This window comes from Lissotriton helveticus, chromosome 2_1 (genome assembly GCF_964261635.1).
Source record: "Lissotriton helveticus chromosome 2_1, aLisHel1.1, whole genome shotgun sequence".
Classification (NCBI taxonomy): domain Eukaryota; kingdom Metazoa; phylum Chordata; class Amphibia; order Caudata; family Salamandridae; genus Lissotriton; species Lissotriton helveticus.
Window position 1 is genome coordinate 1,116,467,593 of NC_136059.1, and position 15,013 is coordinate 1,116,482,605.

The window sequence follows — 15,013 nt, forward strand, 5'->3', positions numbered from 1 at the left end:
CCAATAGCTCTAACGTTTGAAAAGGCGAGACTGTTGCATTGTAAATGCTTGTTTACCACTGGTCTGCTGCCTCAAATATGTTCTAGGCTTATTTTGTGAAAAGGGGAAGAGGGATGAAGAGGGAGAGAGAAAAAAAGTGAGAGAGAGAGGGGAAAAGAGGATGGGGAGGAGAGAGGTGAGAAGAGGGAGAGGGAGGCGGGGGAGAAGGGAAGAAAAGGGAGGAGAGAAAGAGGAGAGGAAGAGATGAGAAGGGAAAAAAAGGAAGGAGGGGAGAAGAGGAACAGAAAGGAGCGAGGACAGGAAGGAGTGAGAGAGATGGGAGTGAGAGGGAGAAGGAAAGAAGATTATTTTTGTGTCTCTGCTTAAGGTTTAACATTCACCACACGCCCCCAACTTCTTTTCAAGCCTCACGCCCCGAACTTCTTTCAGCCTCACGCCCCCAACTTCTTTCAAGCCTCAGGCCCCCAACTTCTTTTAAGCCTCACGCCCCCAACTTCTTTCAGCCTCACGCCCCCAACTTCTTTTCAAGCCTCACGCCCAACTTCTTTTCAAGCCTCACGCCCCCAGCTTCTTTCAAAGCCTCACGCCCCCAACTTCTTTCAAGCCTCACACCCCCAACTTCTTTCAAGCCTCACATCCCCAACTTCTTCCCACGCTCTGATGCCGCTCATCGGATAATGTATTTTTGTTTTATTGGTCCTTCTATAAACAGAGTACACATTGGCTGCTTTAAAGCATCAGGAAGGGAGGCTGCTGTCTGACTGGGGAGCACTGTCTGGTCCCCTCGTTCTACTGCCTGGGTCAGATGCCCCCCCCCATCCGCCATCCTGCGGCAGCAGTGTACATCTGCAGTGCTGTCTGGCCCTGGTGTTCCTGGGGCCAGAATTTATGGACCGAGACACTCGGATAAGCGGTGGTGTGAGTCTACCTGGAGTTAAGGCTCGTGTGACATTCTTCCGGGTCTCAGAGGTCACAGGAGGCAGGAAGATGATCCGACGAGAGGCGAGCCTCGAGTGCCATTGTATCTGTGTACGTCACGATGTAAACAATAAGAACGCGTGCAGAGCAAGGGCTCGAAGCGGACTCCTGCCCTGAGGATATGGCGTTTTGGAAACAAGAGTAAACACATCTCTCTGCACGGCGAGAAGTAGGTGTCAGGGGTCAAAGGAGGAGCCCTCGAACCGCTTTTGCATCACCCCGTTATAAGTAATAGAAACATCTCTTCACAGTGGTCCCACGAGCCCCTCTGTAGTAATAAAAAATAAGAAAAACGTATACAAGCAATGTTTACATTACCTGGGGAATCCAGTTATGCACAGCGAACTGGCAGCCGCCCACGGCTTTCCACGCTCAGAGGCTCCAGAGAGTCAAACATCCATCCCCGAATAAAAAATAAAACAAGGGGGGAAACGCAAGCCTTTGTGCCAGCGAGCTGGAGGAGGGGAGGAAAGGTTTCTGGCATCTGCGTGTTTTCTCGCCTCACGTGTTCGGTCGGCGGCTGCAGCAGCACTGCCCCCTCCTGTGAGAGCCGAGCGCAGGAACAACAGAGCACATGGCTGGCAGCACACAATGAGCTCTGTGCACACATGGCAACCTCTGGAGCACGCACGACGAGGCACACTGCCCGAGCACATGTGTGTCCGTTCATATGCGAGTGGTGTGCTTATAATTTACTCGGCCACCTCCCTGTTTTAAAGGGACAGCGTAAAAAGTAAAACGAGTTCTCGGCACAGCGGCCATTTAAAGAGTGGGAGCACAGGGAGGAGACTGCGAGCGAGCAGCGAAGCTGGCACAGACTGACGAAAAACAGCCCTGGCCAAAAAAAAAAAAAAAAGGAAACACCCACAATGGCCCACCTCTACATGACGGCAAAAAAGGGGCGGGGCTTAAAAAAACACAGAAACGCCCACGAATCTGCTCCCACAATGATTTCCACATATCTCTTCCAATGGCTAGCCTCCATTTATGGGGCTAGCCTCCATTTATGGAGCTAGCCAATGGAAGAGAGAGGTGGGTTAAAGCCACAATACTGAAATCAAAAAATCTCGCCTGCGCGACACTGCTGCGCAGTGAACGCCAGGCTTCGACCTAAAAACAAAAACCTTTAATGTGGACGGGCATTTAATTTTGTAGGCACGAGCACAAAATGAAGCAGCAGCTTCCCCCCACCACTTTAGTTACAGATCCGTGTTGGATCAGAAACATAAAAGAAATAAAAAGTGTGAAAGCGTTTTTTCAAGTGGGAGGGGGAGTGAAGCAATATCGCGGGAGAAAGGGAGATGGGGCAGAAGCAACAGGGGGCGCACGCGAAGGGAGAAACCACAAGGGGGTGGGGTCAGAAGCAACATGGAGCAGCACAGAGCAAGGCAGGAAAAATGGGTGATGCTGGGGGGGAAGAGGGGAAGCAATATGGATGGCATTGGTGGGGGGAGCAAACAGACTAAAGAGAGAAACACGGAGCTGGAGGGGAGAAGCACACAGGCGAGAAAGCAATCAGGGAGGTCTGGCTTAGAAGCACATGAGCGAGAGAGAGGAACATGGAATGCAGCAAAGAGTAGGAGAGAAGTACATGAGGTAGAGAACTGGAAAACACATGCACTCTTGTGGAGTGCACCAATGCTCCAGGTCAGGGAAAAATGCATGAAGAGGAAGAAAAGCCCAAACGATCTAGGAAACAGAAGCAAGCTAATGAGAGAGACAATAAAGCCAAACAAGGGTAAGCAATGGGCTGGCAATAAGCGCATTGTAAGCTAACAATATGACTCTCAACAGATAGCACATGCGGTCTCTAGTAAGCGCTATCTAAAAAGACCTGGGATATTTCTGTGCAAAGTCGTTCTGAAGCAATAAGAATGTCTCTGAAAGGCCTTGCATTATCATTAAAAGGAGGAACAGGTTCAAGGCTGATTTGCATATGGCTGGGTCCAAACTGAGGTGGCATGGTGAGCAAAAGAACGATGGGTTGGAGTGCTACTCTGAGCTATTGCCACTTGTTAGAATTATTGCAAGCAGCCGGCCATCACTTTTTGTGTGTTTCAAGTACCGCCCTATATGGCATGGGTAAGCCCAGATGTGGGTCCCATGCTCACTGTGTCACTGGAACCAAGTTATACCCACCTGATGAGCCAATAACTAGGGCAAAACTAGTCCTAGGTTGCTTGTGTTCCCATTCAGGGAGAGTCTGGCTTGGCAGTTTGGGCTGGACTGTTCCTATGAGGAACAGGGTCAAAGCTGATTTGCATATGGCTTGGTCCAAACTGAGGTGGCATGGTGAGCAGAAGAACAATCGGTTGGAGTGCTACTCCGAGCTATTGCCAGTGGTTAGACATATTGCAAGTAGCCTCCCGTCACTTTTTTTTATGTTTCATGTACTGCCCCAAGTGACATGGGTATGCCCAGGCGTGGGTCCCATGCTCACTGTATCACTGGGAACAAGCTGTACCCGGCTAATAAGGCCATAACTAGGGATAAACCTGTCCTGGGTTCCTTGTGTTCTGGATCAGGGAGGGCATGACTTGGCAGTTCGGGCTGGACGGTTCCCATGAGGAACAGGTTCAAGGCTGATTTGAATATGGCTGGGTCCAAATTTAGGCGGCACTGTGAGCCAAAGGACACTGGGTTGGAGTGCTACCCTGAGCCATTGCCAGTGGTTAGACGTATTGCAAGTAGCCTGCCATCACTTTTTGTGTTATCATTAAAACTCTCAGTAATGTAAACTGATCTCTGGAGACATTGCATACCCCTAATGCCATGAATCGGGAATCACATGGATTTTGATGACAACCTTTATAAAAGTTGACCTTGTTTTGAGAAGTTGAATACAAAGTATATTGTGAGTGAAATGCAGTAAACCTCCTGCCAAGCACAGAGAACAGTAATTTTGGAAAGGAGCTTTTGAGGACAACACAAACATGTTCTGCCCGAATAAAGTTTAAAGAGTGGTTTCGCAATGGGAGGCCATCTTTAAGGAAGGGTGCAGCCACTAAGCAAACACCACCATCCTCTGCAGTAAAGTTGGAAGTCAGCAGAATGTGAGAAATGTCACCTTTCCTCAACCCCTCACCCCTTACTATCAGATAACCCAAAACTAATATTCTGGACACACCAGGGTTGCTTGGCTGCATATCTTTGCTAAGAAGTTGGCACTGTCATTCTTTGAGTTTATTATTGCATGTATGTGTGTGGTACTTGTACAGCATGAAAGGCGGCAGGGCGCTGAACTGGGTCAAAAGCAAAGATACTGTCAGTGAATGGTTGGAGGGATAACAGGGGTTTTGGAGGGTGGAAGTAGAATGTTATTTCCTCCATGTGTAGTGTTCTTTGCAGGGAATGTTTCTTTAGCTCTTTTCCAAACTACAGCAGGGTTGGAGTAGTCCTGATGTTTCAACATTTCTTTATCAAATTTATTTACAGCTTTAGTTGTGAAAATATTGGATAGATGTCAAGTAAAATATTCCTTTGTTTTGCAAGAGAGGGGATGTGGTTTCCATTCTTGATATCTGCTGTACAAATATTTTAATCATGTTTATGCCGCTTTCACATGAGCTGTTACTAAGAAGGCCTCGTTGTCATTCAAGCAGTACATGGGAAAGAGGGGTGCCTTTTCCATTAAATATTTTATTCCATCTTTCATCATTGGTTTCATAGGAACTATTTTTTCTTTGAAAGGTCGGGCCTTTGAGACAGATTTTGCTGTTTTACCAGACTACTGTTTTCCATAAAAAAAATACATTATATAAATAAAAAATAATCATTGCACCAGCATGCCAAGACCAGACCTATTAGGTTTGCCAATGCTTGTCTGAAAGCGCCATGATTCTTCGGTGCGCAGTGCGAGGGCTGGGCACGACTGCACGTGCTGTTTACAGCATTATCGAATTTGCCAGAAACACATTTTTAGCCGCGCACATTCCTGAGGGGGTGGGCAGCGCGGGTGGATGTGAGTCATGCCAGGAATGAATGAAAGTTGCATTTACTCCGCCTTTGTGAATGCATGTGTTACAGTCCAGTCGTTATCCAAGAACAATTGCAACCTTTATTTCCAACTGTATATGATTTTTGGAAGGTTGCTTTGTGTTAATGGGGGAAGGACTGGTGTAGCCTGGGGCATGTACAAAATATCTGCATCGTTCAAACATTTATTTCCTTTAAATACTTTGGATATTATAAGTGAGCGTGGTGAAAAAATCTAAGAAGGAACACGGCTCACATCTTCATACCTTAGAAATAAGCCATGGAATTGAGAGGGTCAGACCGCTTTCCTTCCAACTGCCATTGCTGCAACAGTAAAGCCTGCCTTCCACCAATTCTTCTGCAGGTTTTCGTCATAGGCCTCAGATTCATAAGGAAATCTTTAGGATGCAAGGAATCTCCTACTGGCAGCCAGGGCTTTAAGTGGGCCGGGTCTTGCTGGTGCTGAAATAGCAGGAGCTCAGATGGGTCCCAATTTGGCTCTCCGTTGTTGTCCTTACCCTCAGGGTTAAAAAAAAAAAACTCTGCAGCAGTACTACCCTTTCCTACCAGTGATGTAACTTCGAAGAGACTCGTTATAGTTCTTTCAGTCTCATAATTTCAGAACTGAAGCTTTTTCAATATTATATACAACAAAGGCATAGCTGTTGCTCATTTATCTAATGCAACTAACACCGATTGATAAAGCCAATAGTCCTGGCTTGTTGTAGGTTTAATGTTACTTGTATTATTTATCTGGATGCAATGACAAAGCAGCACATTTACCAGTAGGGCGGTACACTATATCTAAGAACAGATTTTTAGCTTAAGTGTTCTCAATCCATAGCTGCCAAGGTTTCAAATTGCTTATGTCTGACATTTTCATAATTTCACTGTAATTATGAGTGACATTCAATGACTATGAGTGACATTTTCTCGCAATCAAAAATCAAGCTATGAAGAAAAAGAAAACCTGAATTTCAGAAATTACACCAATTTGAGGAACAAAAAAACTCTAATACGATCTTACAACTGCTTCAAAGCACCAGAAACCGAGGCCGCCATGTGCTTTCTCCTGCACCACTACATTTACAAGTATGTTTGTGGCAATTACTTCTCCACAACTGGGAAGAAACATGAAACTGGAAAGCTAGCACCAAAAGAGAAGAGGATGGAAGTACACTCCAAGAATCCAAGATGAACTGTAGCTCACAAACTGGCCTAGAAATGTGCTTACATATTTATAGTTTGTGTAAGATCCATTTTATGCATGTTATCTGTCTAGCATATTGTGCAAATTAAGACAAAATGATTGTCCACTGTATTGTAAATACATTCTCACATACCGAGGGGAGGAAAGTATCGAGCAAGGCCGTGTCGGGTCAGGATAAAGGAGTGGGTTTCCTGGGCAACTTTGTCAATGGCTTGGACAGTGTACTGAGGGCTGGGGTAGGAGCAGTGGCAGAAGAGGAGGTTAGCGTGGGCAGCAGTATAAGAGATGGAGTCTGATCAGGCCGAGCCATGGTCACCGCTCATCCATCAGCTGCCACCGACCGTTTCAAGGGCAGTTCTCATGACGGGCAGCGAACCACCGGGGGCATGTGGCAGAGCAATCAGCACACCAAGTGCTTCCAGAGCAAGACTGCCTGACAGGGACCGGGGTTGGCAGTGCCAGTGTGGGCGGAGGGAGGGGTCGCTTGGCAGGGGACATGAATAATGGTATTTCACGAGCACAGTTCTGTCTCTCTATCTGCGGGTTTCCCTACAGGCCAGTCTGACACATGCAGCATAAGAATCATTTAAAAAACGCAAAGGCGCTTCAGAACTACTGTCATTCACACTCGCATTTGGGAGCCCAATATGAAATCACTGCCACCCATCTTTTTAAAACAAATACATTGGCAGTCAGTTTATATGCATGAAGTTGCGTATTATCTTGCCCAAAGAGCACTGAAGAGAGTGCAAAACCAATGTGGCGACAGTCAGATCTTTGAATTACCAAATTAACACACACTGTACACACTTGGCTGGCTGCAGCACTCACTTGCGAGTCCCCGAGCCACTGCAATGGGTGTACCGCGCTGGTGCGGCGGCCGCCTCCTCAGTTCGGTCCTGGCCTCGGCAGCATAACTCCCTCTGCAATTTGCGGTGGGGTGACGGTCATCATTCAACATTTACTGCAACCATGGTGGTGCTTGGAGTACTGCCATGATGTGCTCCAATCACCCAGTAGCCTCCCACAAACAACTGCAGCACTAGCAGGACTCAGGTCAGGTGACGTCCCTGTTGCGCGCCTAAAGAAGTCTCTGTCTATATCACACGCAGGTCAGTCAGAGCAGGGCCGCGGCAGGAAACCCCTGCTACATGGATACATTGTAGCAGCCAGCTGAGCCCCAAGCGTGCGGGAGTAGCGCACCCATGACACAGAGCGCTGCCAGACACTCCAGCTTTATTTTCACACAGTAGGCAGCGCAAACATAGTAGGCAGCGCGAACGGCTTGACGGTATGCGTTATAAGTCTGTAATGCGTGACAATGCATTTCAGTGCGGTGATGCAGGGCACCACACTCAAATGCCTTAGTGTCCCATCTGATGCGTGATTCTTGGCTGCTGTGCTTAAGCCACTCCATTAATTACATTGGCCACACCCCTTTGAGAGACACCCCCCCCACACACAGTTTTTCCATCCCATATGAAGCCCTGCTGGCAGCTCTTTAACTTTTTTTTGGGAGTTTTGTGTAGCGCCAACTCAATCTGAAGGTATCAGAGCCCTTTACATTAGCACCAGTTGCAATACAGACAGACACATTCATTTTGTTAGCCGCAAGGACGTTAAGTGATTTGCCCAGAATCACAGGGTGTTGAGCATCCCTGCCGCGTCCTTCCCCAGCTTCGAGGTCGACCGCTCTAGCCATTAGGCCCCCTGAGGTAGCAAGAAGTTAGTATATATTCACTAATTCTGCCACAATGCGTTCATATCACTGTTCAGAATCTATCTCAGCCCACCAAAGCCTCTTTCATATGGACCTTATCTTTTTGATAGTTGCTTTCTTATTCATTTATTCTTTCTGTATGTGACCCAAGTTGACTTATTTTCATGCAGAGATTCTGTACTTTGACGCAATGCATATAAGCTTTTGTAACAATTTTATCTAGAACCCTTACTGTGGGCATTAACTGACACAGACCTTAAGTAAGGCTTGTTTCCTTATTTCCCTTTAAATCACTGGGAATCTCATTTCACTCCAGGGCATACCACCATACTGCCAGGACTACCATTATGCCAAAGGTCACCAACATTCTATCGTCGATGTACACAATAAGTGAGGAATTGCCAAGATTCTATAAGAACCAGTATTTGCATGAGGTTGGCCAGAGCTTAATTTGTAAAAAATTAAGTGCCAGGGCCCCGGTCAGGAGGCCACTTCACCCATTACCTGTGTCAGCGCCGCCAATGATAAATCGAAAACAACTACTAAACATCACACCCTACCAGTGTAACAATTCAACAATTTGAGGCCCCCAACGCTATAAGATTGGCTTAGACTGCAAGTATTAGTCAATTTCAATGTATATTAAATTAATAAACAACTGTTGTGTTCATCTCTAATTTAGACAACCAGTGCCGCCATGTGGCAGATTGTCATAAGTGCTTGGTGTTGACAATTAGTGCTGGTGCCGAAAAGAGGAAACAACCAGCTCAAATTAAGCACTGAGGTTGGTACTATAATACAATGGATGCCCACATTAGGTCAGAAATTACCACCATTATGCCAGGGCGGGTATGATGCCATATACATAATGCACAATCTGCCAAAAATAACCATATGTCAAGAATGATTCACATTCTGTCAGGATCACCATTATGCCAGAGATCAGGAAGGATGGGCAACAGGGTGTTCTGATGCAGATATCTGGAGCTGGGGGACAGGTGGGTCATAGGAACTCTCAAGAGGGAGGTTGGTGTCAGTGGTGCCAGTGGATGAACCCTCAGCTCCTCAGCTCTGCTGGGAGATTTCCCCATGGCCAAAGGATTCATATTTTCTTTTTAGTCCCCATGCTAGTGGAGTGTCTTTTTTGGCCCCTTGGTGTGCAGGGAAGGTTTATATTGAAAGATGTGAGAGGGGATTTGAAAGTCTCCTCTGCTTCAGACATCCAGAACCTCAAACACTGCTTGCACATCATCCGATCCCCGGATGTCCGGAGCCTACCTGAAGCTCAGCCCAAACAAAACAGAATTTCTATAATTTGCCAAGAGCAACAAACAAAATACAGTACAAACCTGGCTCTATGACAAGAACCCTGATTGTTTCAAACACCAACTCTCACCAAATGCCAAATCACTTTAATTCAAGTGAATACCAACCTCTTACTCAAGGAACACATTACCAAAAAAACAAATATGGCCTGGTACCAGCTCTCTCTTCTAGAGAAAGTCAAACTTCCAGAAAGCGATTTCAAAACTGCTGTTCAAGCCCTTGTACTATCGCATCTGGATGTTGGTGATGCCCTACTCTATGGTCTCCACGATTCCACACTGGCACCCCTTAGGTGTATGCTACAGCATGCAGCATGCGTCATCCAGGGCCGGAAGAAATATGACCACATCTCTCCTACTCTTATAGAACCCCATTAGTTTCCCCTTGTCAGTCTGCACCATCCTTAAAACTAGTTGCATCATTTACAAAGCCATCACAACCAGCACCCCCGCGTATCTTGCAGACAAGCTCACCATCGCTGGTGGTTTTTGCAAAACCTGCAGCAAGGGCACCATCAGACTGCAGACTAAGAAGCCTAAACAAATAAGACAACAGGACTTTTCCATCGTTGCACTAGGATCTGGAACATCATCTGCATATCTATCAGGGCTGCCCAACGTTGCTCCAATTTAGGAAAAAGTTGAAGCCTCACTTCTTTAAAGAACACTACATCACAATGCATTATATGCAGGGATATTGAACAGCTTGCCAACAGACTTTTTCCAGGATGTCACCAATAGAATGCCTTTTAGTCACACCGTTAAATGTCAGACCTTAAAAGGCCACTTCTGCTATGACTAATCCTGAGCTTATGATAACCACTGTGCCTGTTAATGTTGGCATATATCCTGACCTCTCCTCTTGGCTAGGAAGGCATTATAGGGATTCTCTCTGGCATGCCAGCCCTGAGGTAAGTGAGTGTGTGGATTTAGGCAGAAGTGACACATCAGGCTAAAGTGATATTCAGACAGCTTTTCTGAGGAGGCCCTTCTGTGGCAGCCTTTTCTTATTGAAATCTGGTACTTTTTGATCTTAACAGAAGTAGTGTATTAAATGAGTGTAATAAACATTCGAAATGAAATTCCTATTAGAATGAACTGGATAACCATGAATCTGTTATAGCTAAAATGAAATTGTGATGGCTCTTATAATCTCTGGGTCAAACCTGAAGGGGAGATAACGTTGTACCAGTGATAAATGGATTATCAGATCGGGTGCCTGTTCGTAGATATATAATAAATACGTTATTAAACACCCAGGCCCAGAGTTAGATTATTTTTTTAACTGAACTGCTATGCTTTTTTCTGAGAGTTTATGAACGTCTCTGTCAGTCATCATTATCAGTACAATGACAGAGTGGAGAAACTATACTTGCTTCAAACTATATATTATGCTGTAGAACACATATAGTGGTGTTATATGATACACATTCATAATTCTTTCCTCCCTGATATTCAGTTAGTTGTCACTGAATATTATTCTTTCAGTCTGTACTCAGGTTTCTCCTTCTCATTTATATCCGAAAGTTCCCCGCCCTCTTCCTGTTGGCAGTGCCCACCACCATCTCACATGCTTACAGTACATTCTGGGACATCACAAGCATAGCGCTTAGGTGGGAAGTAGCGCTATGACAGCACTGGTTATAGGCAGTGTTCCAGTCAAATATTGCTGTGCTCCTCCTTTAATCTCATATGCTAATTTTGGAATATCATGCACCCTCATCTCAAACTGCTGTGTTCAACATTGGGTCAATTTATAACAGTGTTAAACATTCCAGTACTGAAGTTTTTATTCTTTCAGGTTCTTCATATTTACTGATATCCTTTTGATCTTTGAAAAATGATGCTTGGTATATACATAATCATCACCATGAGCGACTATGGCAGATTTATCGTTTCGGGAGCTAACGGCACTGGCCTATACAGCGAGAAGGGATCGGACTGCACATCACTCACTCCTCAATCACTGGTAGAACTGTTCCCCAAAATAGTGGGACCTTTTCAAATCTCTGCAAAGTCAGTTTTTTTTATTGGACCCTTGAGTAAAGCAGGTAGTAGAGCTGGCAGTCCTGAAGTCCACCAAATGAGCAATGCAGCCACCTAGTCTGTAGTTTGCTCTTTATTGGATATCTGAGGCTGGCTGATCTGTGCTTTCGCCCACCAAACATATGAAAATGCCACATCACACCTGTTCATACAATTCTATTACTTCCGTAACAAAGGCCTATGAATCAACCATTGACAGTCTCTGTTCCTCAACCTCTGCTGCTGAACCTCCTGTGACTCTCTGCTACCTTCTGTTGTTGCTTCTGTCCGGCATCCTCACAGTTCTCTGTGTGGTATCTGGCTTTTCATGCCCAAATTAATTTCAGGCTTTATTTTCACTATCTATGTTTAGTTCAGCACAGATGGCTATGCCTCCTTGCTCAAGTCCACCTTAAAACATATCCATCCTAAAGCAGACTTTGATGGGATTTCGCCTGTAATAGGATGACAGGATGAAGACGGATATTCATCATGACATGCGACATTGGTCACTATAACATGGGATGGTAAGTGAGGCCCGAACTGAAGACTTGCTCTGTGATCATCATGTGCCACACTTACTTCTCCTTGACCTATTAAGTTACCACCATCTCACTGCTACCCTTCATGATGCTCAGTGTCTTCTTGTACCATATCATACGATGTGAGACTTGTCTATCAGGATGATAGCTAAGAAGGGCTTTTTTATGGCTGTAAGCAAAGAGACATTTTTTGGTGTCTCTTAACTATCTCGCCCCTGTAATGTTTGTTACTGTCTGCAAATACATTACTATCCACTGTTTCGGCCAACTGCAGGAAGAGTGTTATCCTTCAGCAAGCACCTTGGGCCTTGCCTCCCTAAAACCTCACCTATAAACTCATGATTAAGGCTTCCAATTTTCAGTTTTGACTGATTTTTACAGATAAATACAGACAGAAAACAATCTATTTCCTGTTTGCATATATATTTAATAGTGGAAAAATACAGAAAACTGTGCTTGTTGTGAGTGACTCTCCTTGTCCTTCATGAATCCCAGACCAGCTGCTAAGCAGATAGACACCATGGGGCTTATGAAAAAAGATGGGATTCCCTTAAACACAGCCATATGTTAACATATATTTGTATATGATCCTTCCCCTGATCAAATGCTTTGCTTTCATTCTCATTTCAGCACTTGCAAATGGAAGAAGTTTGTTATGAAGTTCTATGTAAAAATCAGGGTATTAACATCAAGTTGGTTGTTTTTCTTTTTCTTCCTCTTATCATAATCATCATCATCATCATCACGGAAACGATGAGAGAATGTCCACTGTGCGCATGATCAGCAGCACTGTTCGTTGAAGTAACCAGTAAACTGAAGAGCAACAAGGAAATGTAGCAGACAACGACCGCCCTCCTGCTTCTCTGAACTTGCACTCTTCCAAACACATCCCACCAACCACACACACTCCGCATTCCCATTCCACCTACATTCTAGGCCGTCATGTGCATACCACATTCAGCCTCATCATGACCATCATTCAATCAATCAAGCAGGGAATTGTAAGCGTGCTACTCACCCGTGAGGGTCTCAAGGCGCTTTTATTAAACCTAAGCTGAGGCGTGCAGTACATGGAGAGTAAACACACCGACTGACTGGAACGTTTCAAACCATTTTGAACAGTGTGTAAGCAAGCACTCCCTTGACTTGTCTGCTTGGCTTATTTTCTCAAAAACGTACCTTGAGAGAGCGAATTCAAGTCAATTAGAACATTAACCTGTCAACTAAACATTTTGTTTTATGCTTTGTTTATCAGATGTACTGCGGCTGCTCATGCCACTTCATGTCACTTCTGGGCATGCAAGGAATCTTTGGAGGATAACATTCACGATGACCTTTCAGTCAGGGCTTAGCTGGGTTTTAGGTCAGGCTGCAGAAACCTTTAGCTGTTGCCAGACCTTCTCTTACCATTTCTTTAAAATATGCAGAGGTTGGTGGTGTATGATTGTCCCCCTATGGAGTGCTCGCATTTCAATAAAAGAGGGACTATGTCACATCTTGGAAGAAAAACTGACCTTCATACTTTGTCGCATTCAGCTCTTTATCTGATGCATTCAATACCACCAACACCATCAATACAAATACCATGAGTAAAAATACCACTAAAACCACCTGCAATACACAGCCATCACTAATATCATTATTACTCATACTACCAGCAATACCACCTTCACCAATACCCCCAATACAAATACCCCCACCAATAATATCACCACCTATGGAACACCACCATCAGTACCAATAATACTACACCACCAGCAATATCAAAACCACCATCATGGCTACCCCCAATACCACCAACATGAATATCACCATCTCCACCAATAGCATTCCGCCAACAATATCACCACAAGCAATATCATCACCACCAGCACCATACCACCTCCACCACCACCATCATCACTACAACCACTACGAAGCCTTGGAAAAGCCAATAGGTCTGGCTATAATGTGCTATTGTACTAAAATATATTTCTTCAGCCTGCGCTGCATGTGCTGTCATATGAAAGCCAGGCGTATTGGCATTGCCAATGCTTGTTTTGCCTGTATTGTCTTCCTGTAGTAGTTTGACTGCTTCCTGTGTTGAAACAGTGGAGCAGATGAAGGCATTGCAAATTGCCCACATTCTCAAAACACATCAGTACTTGAAGGGAAATTGTGATTTAATCTCTATTTCTTGGACTGTTTCCCATACATATTACTTCAATTGTGAAACTGATTACCTGTTAAAACTCTTGTAGTCGGCCAAAAGCATCTGCTCAGGAGTAGGCAGCTTAGGGTACAACGCCGCCAGCAGCTCAGGATCATCGCCTATAGCCTCTTGCCAGGGTGACTGGTAGTACTTTGGGACAGAGGTTGTGTTGAATTTCTCAGGAGGAATTTCCTTGAGTGGACCCGAATATCCTGCAAGATTAAAAAACGGTAAATACCTGAGTGGAGAAACCAACCACGACTTCTATTGTGGAAATTATGGGCACTTTTACATAACATTGTTTGGACAGGAACTGGACGTGCTGGCTTGCATCAGTGACCTTCTGAAAACAGGACGTAGTTCGATACTTAGTCATGGTGGTTGAACAGTGCAATCAATGCACTGCGGTCTGTTGAATCCGGACTGCCCTGCAGAGGCTACTGTTTTCCGCACTCACTTATTAACACATTTTGCCTGACAGTAAGTTCCAGCGGCTTGCCAAACCATTCCTTTCCTTGCTATGTGGGAATTTACACATATCATAACTGGAGAGTTATTAAAACTAGCTAGAATGCTACTTGTCCATGTACCTGTTGGTATATATCAGTGCTTAATTTGAGCCAGTGGTTTCAGGTGCTTGGCACCGCCACTTAATTGTCAACACTGGCCCTTGTGACAGTTTGCCTCGAGGTGGCGCTGTCTGGCAAATTTTGAGATGACCGCAACAACAGGTAATTATTCATTCAATGTACATTAAACATGACTATTACCTTGTTGTATCGTTATTTTGTGTTTCTTTCAATAAAAATATATATTTTTTAAAATGACTATTACCTGCCGCCCAAGCCCTTCTTTTAGCTTTGGAAGCCTCAAATAGGACTGGTTTGAATACACTCTCTGAGCAATTCTTCTTTTGGGAAACCTTGTTTTTTCAATTTTACCTTTGTTCAAAGATCTTTGTGAAATAAGTCATACTTTATGGACATTTTCAATGCAGTTTGGAGAACTAGATCTCCTTCATGTACAGTCCTCAAATTAAATGGTCAA

The 15,013-nt window shown here is 44.7% G+C and overlaps 1 protein-coding gene across 1 annotated transcript in view; it reads right to left on the reverse strand.

The window, feature by feature from the left end:
- Positions 1-15,013, reverse strand: part of MYOZ2 (myozenin 2) — a 215,133-nt gene that overhangs the window by 91,454 nt on the left and 108,666 nt on the right. The window contains exon 5 of the mRNA XM_078675937.1: positions 13,998-14,178. Within this exon, the coding sequence (XP_078532063.1) occupies positions 13,998-14,178 (181 nt within the window). The remainder of the gene's footprint in view (positions 1-13,997; positions 14,179-15,013) is intronic.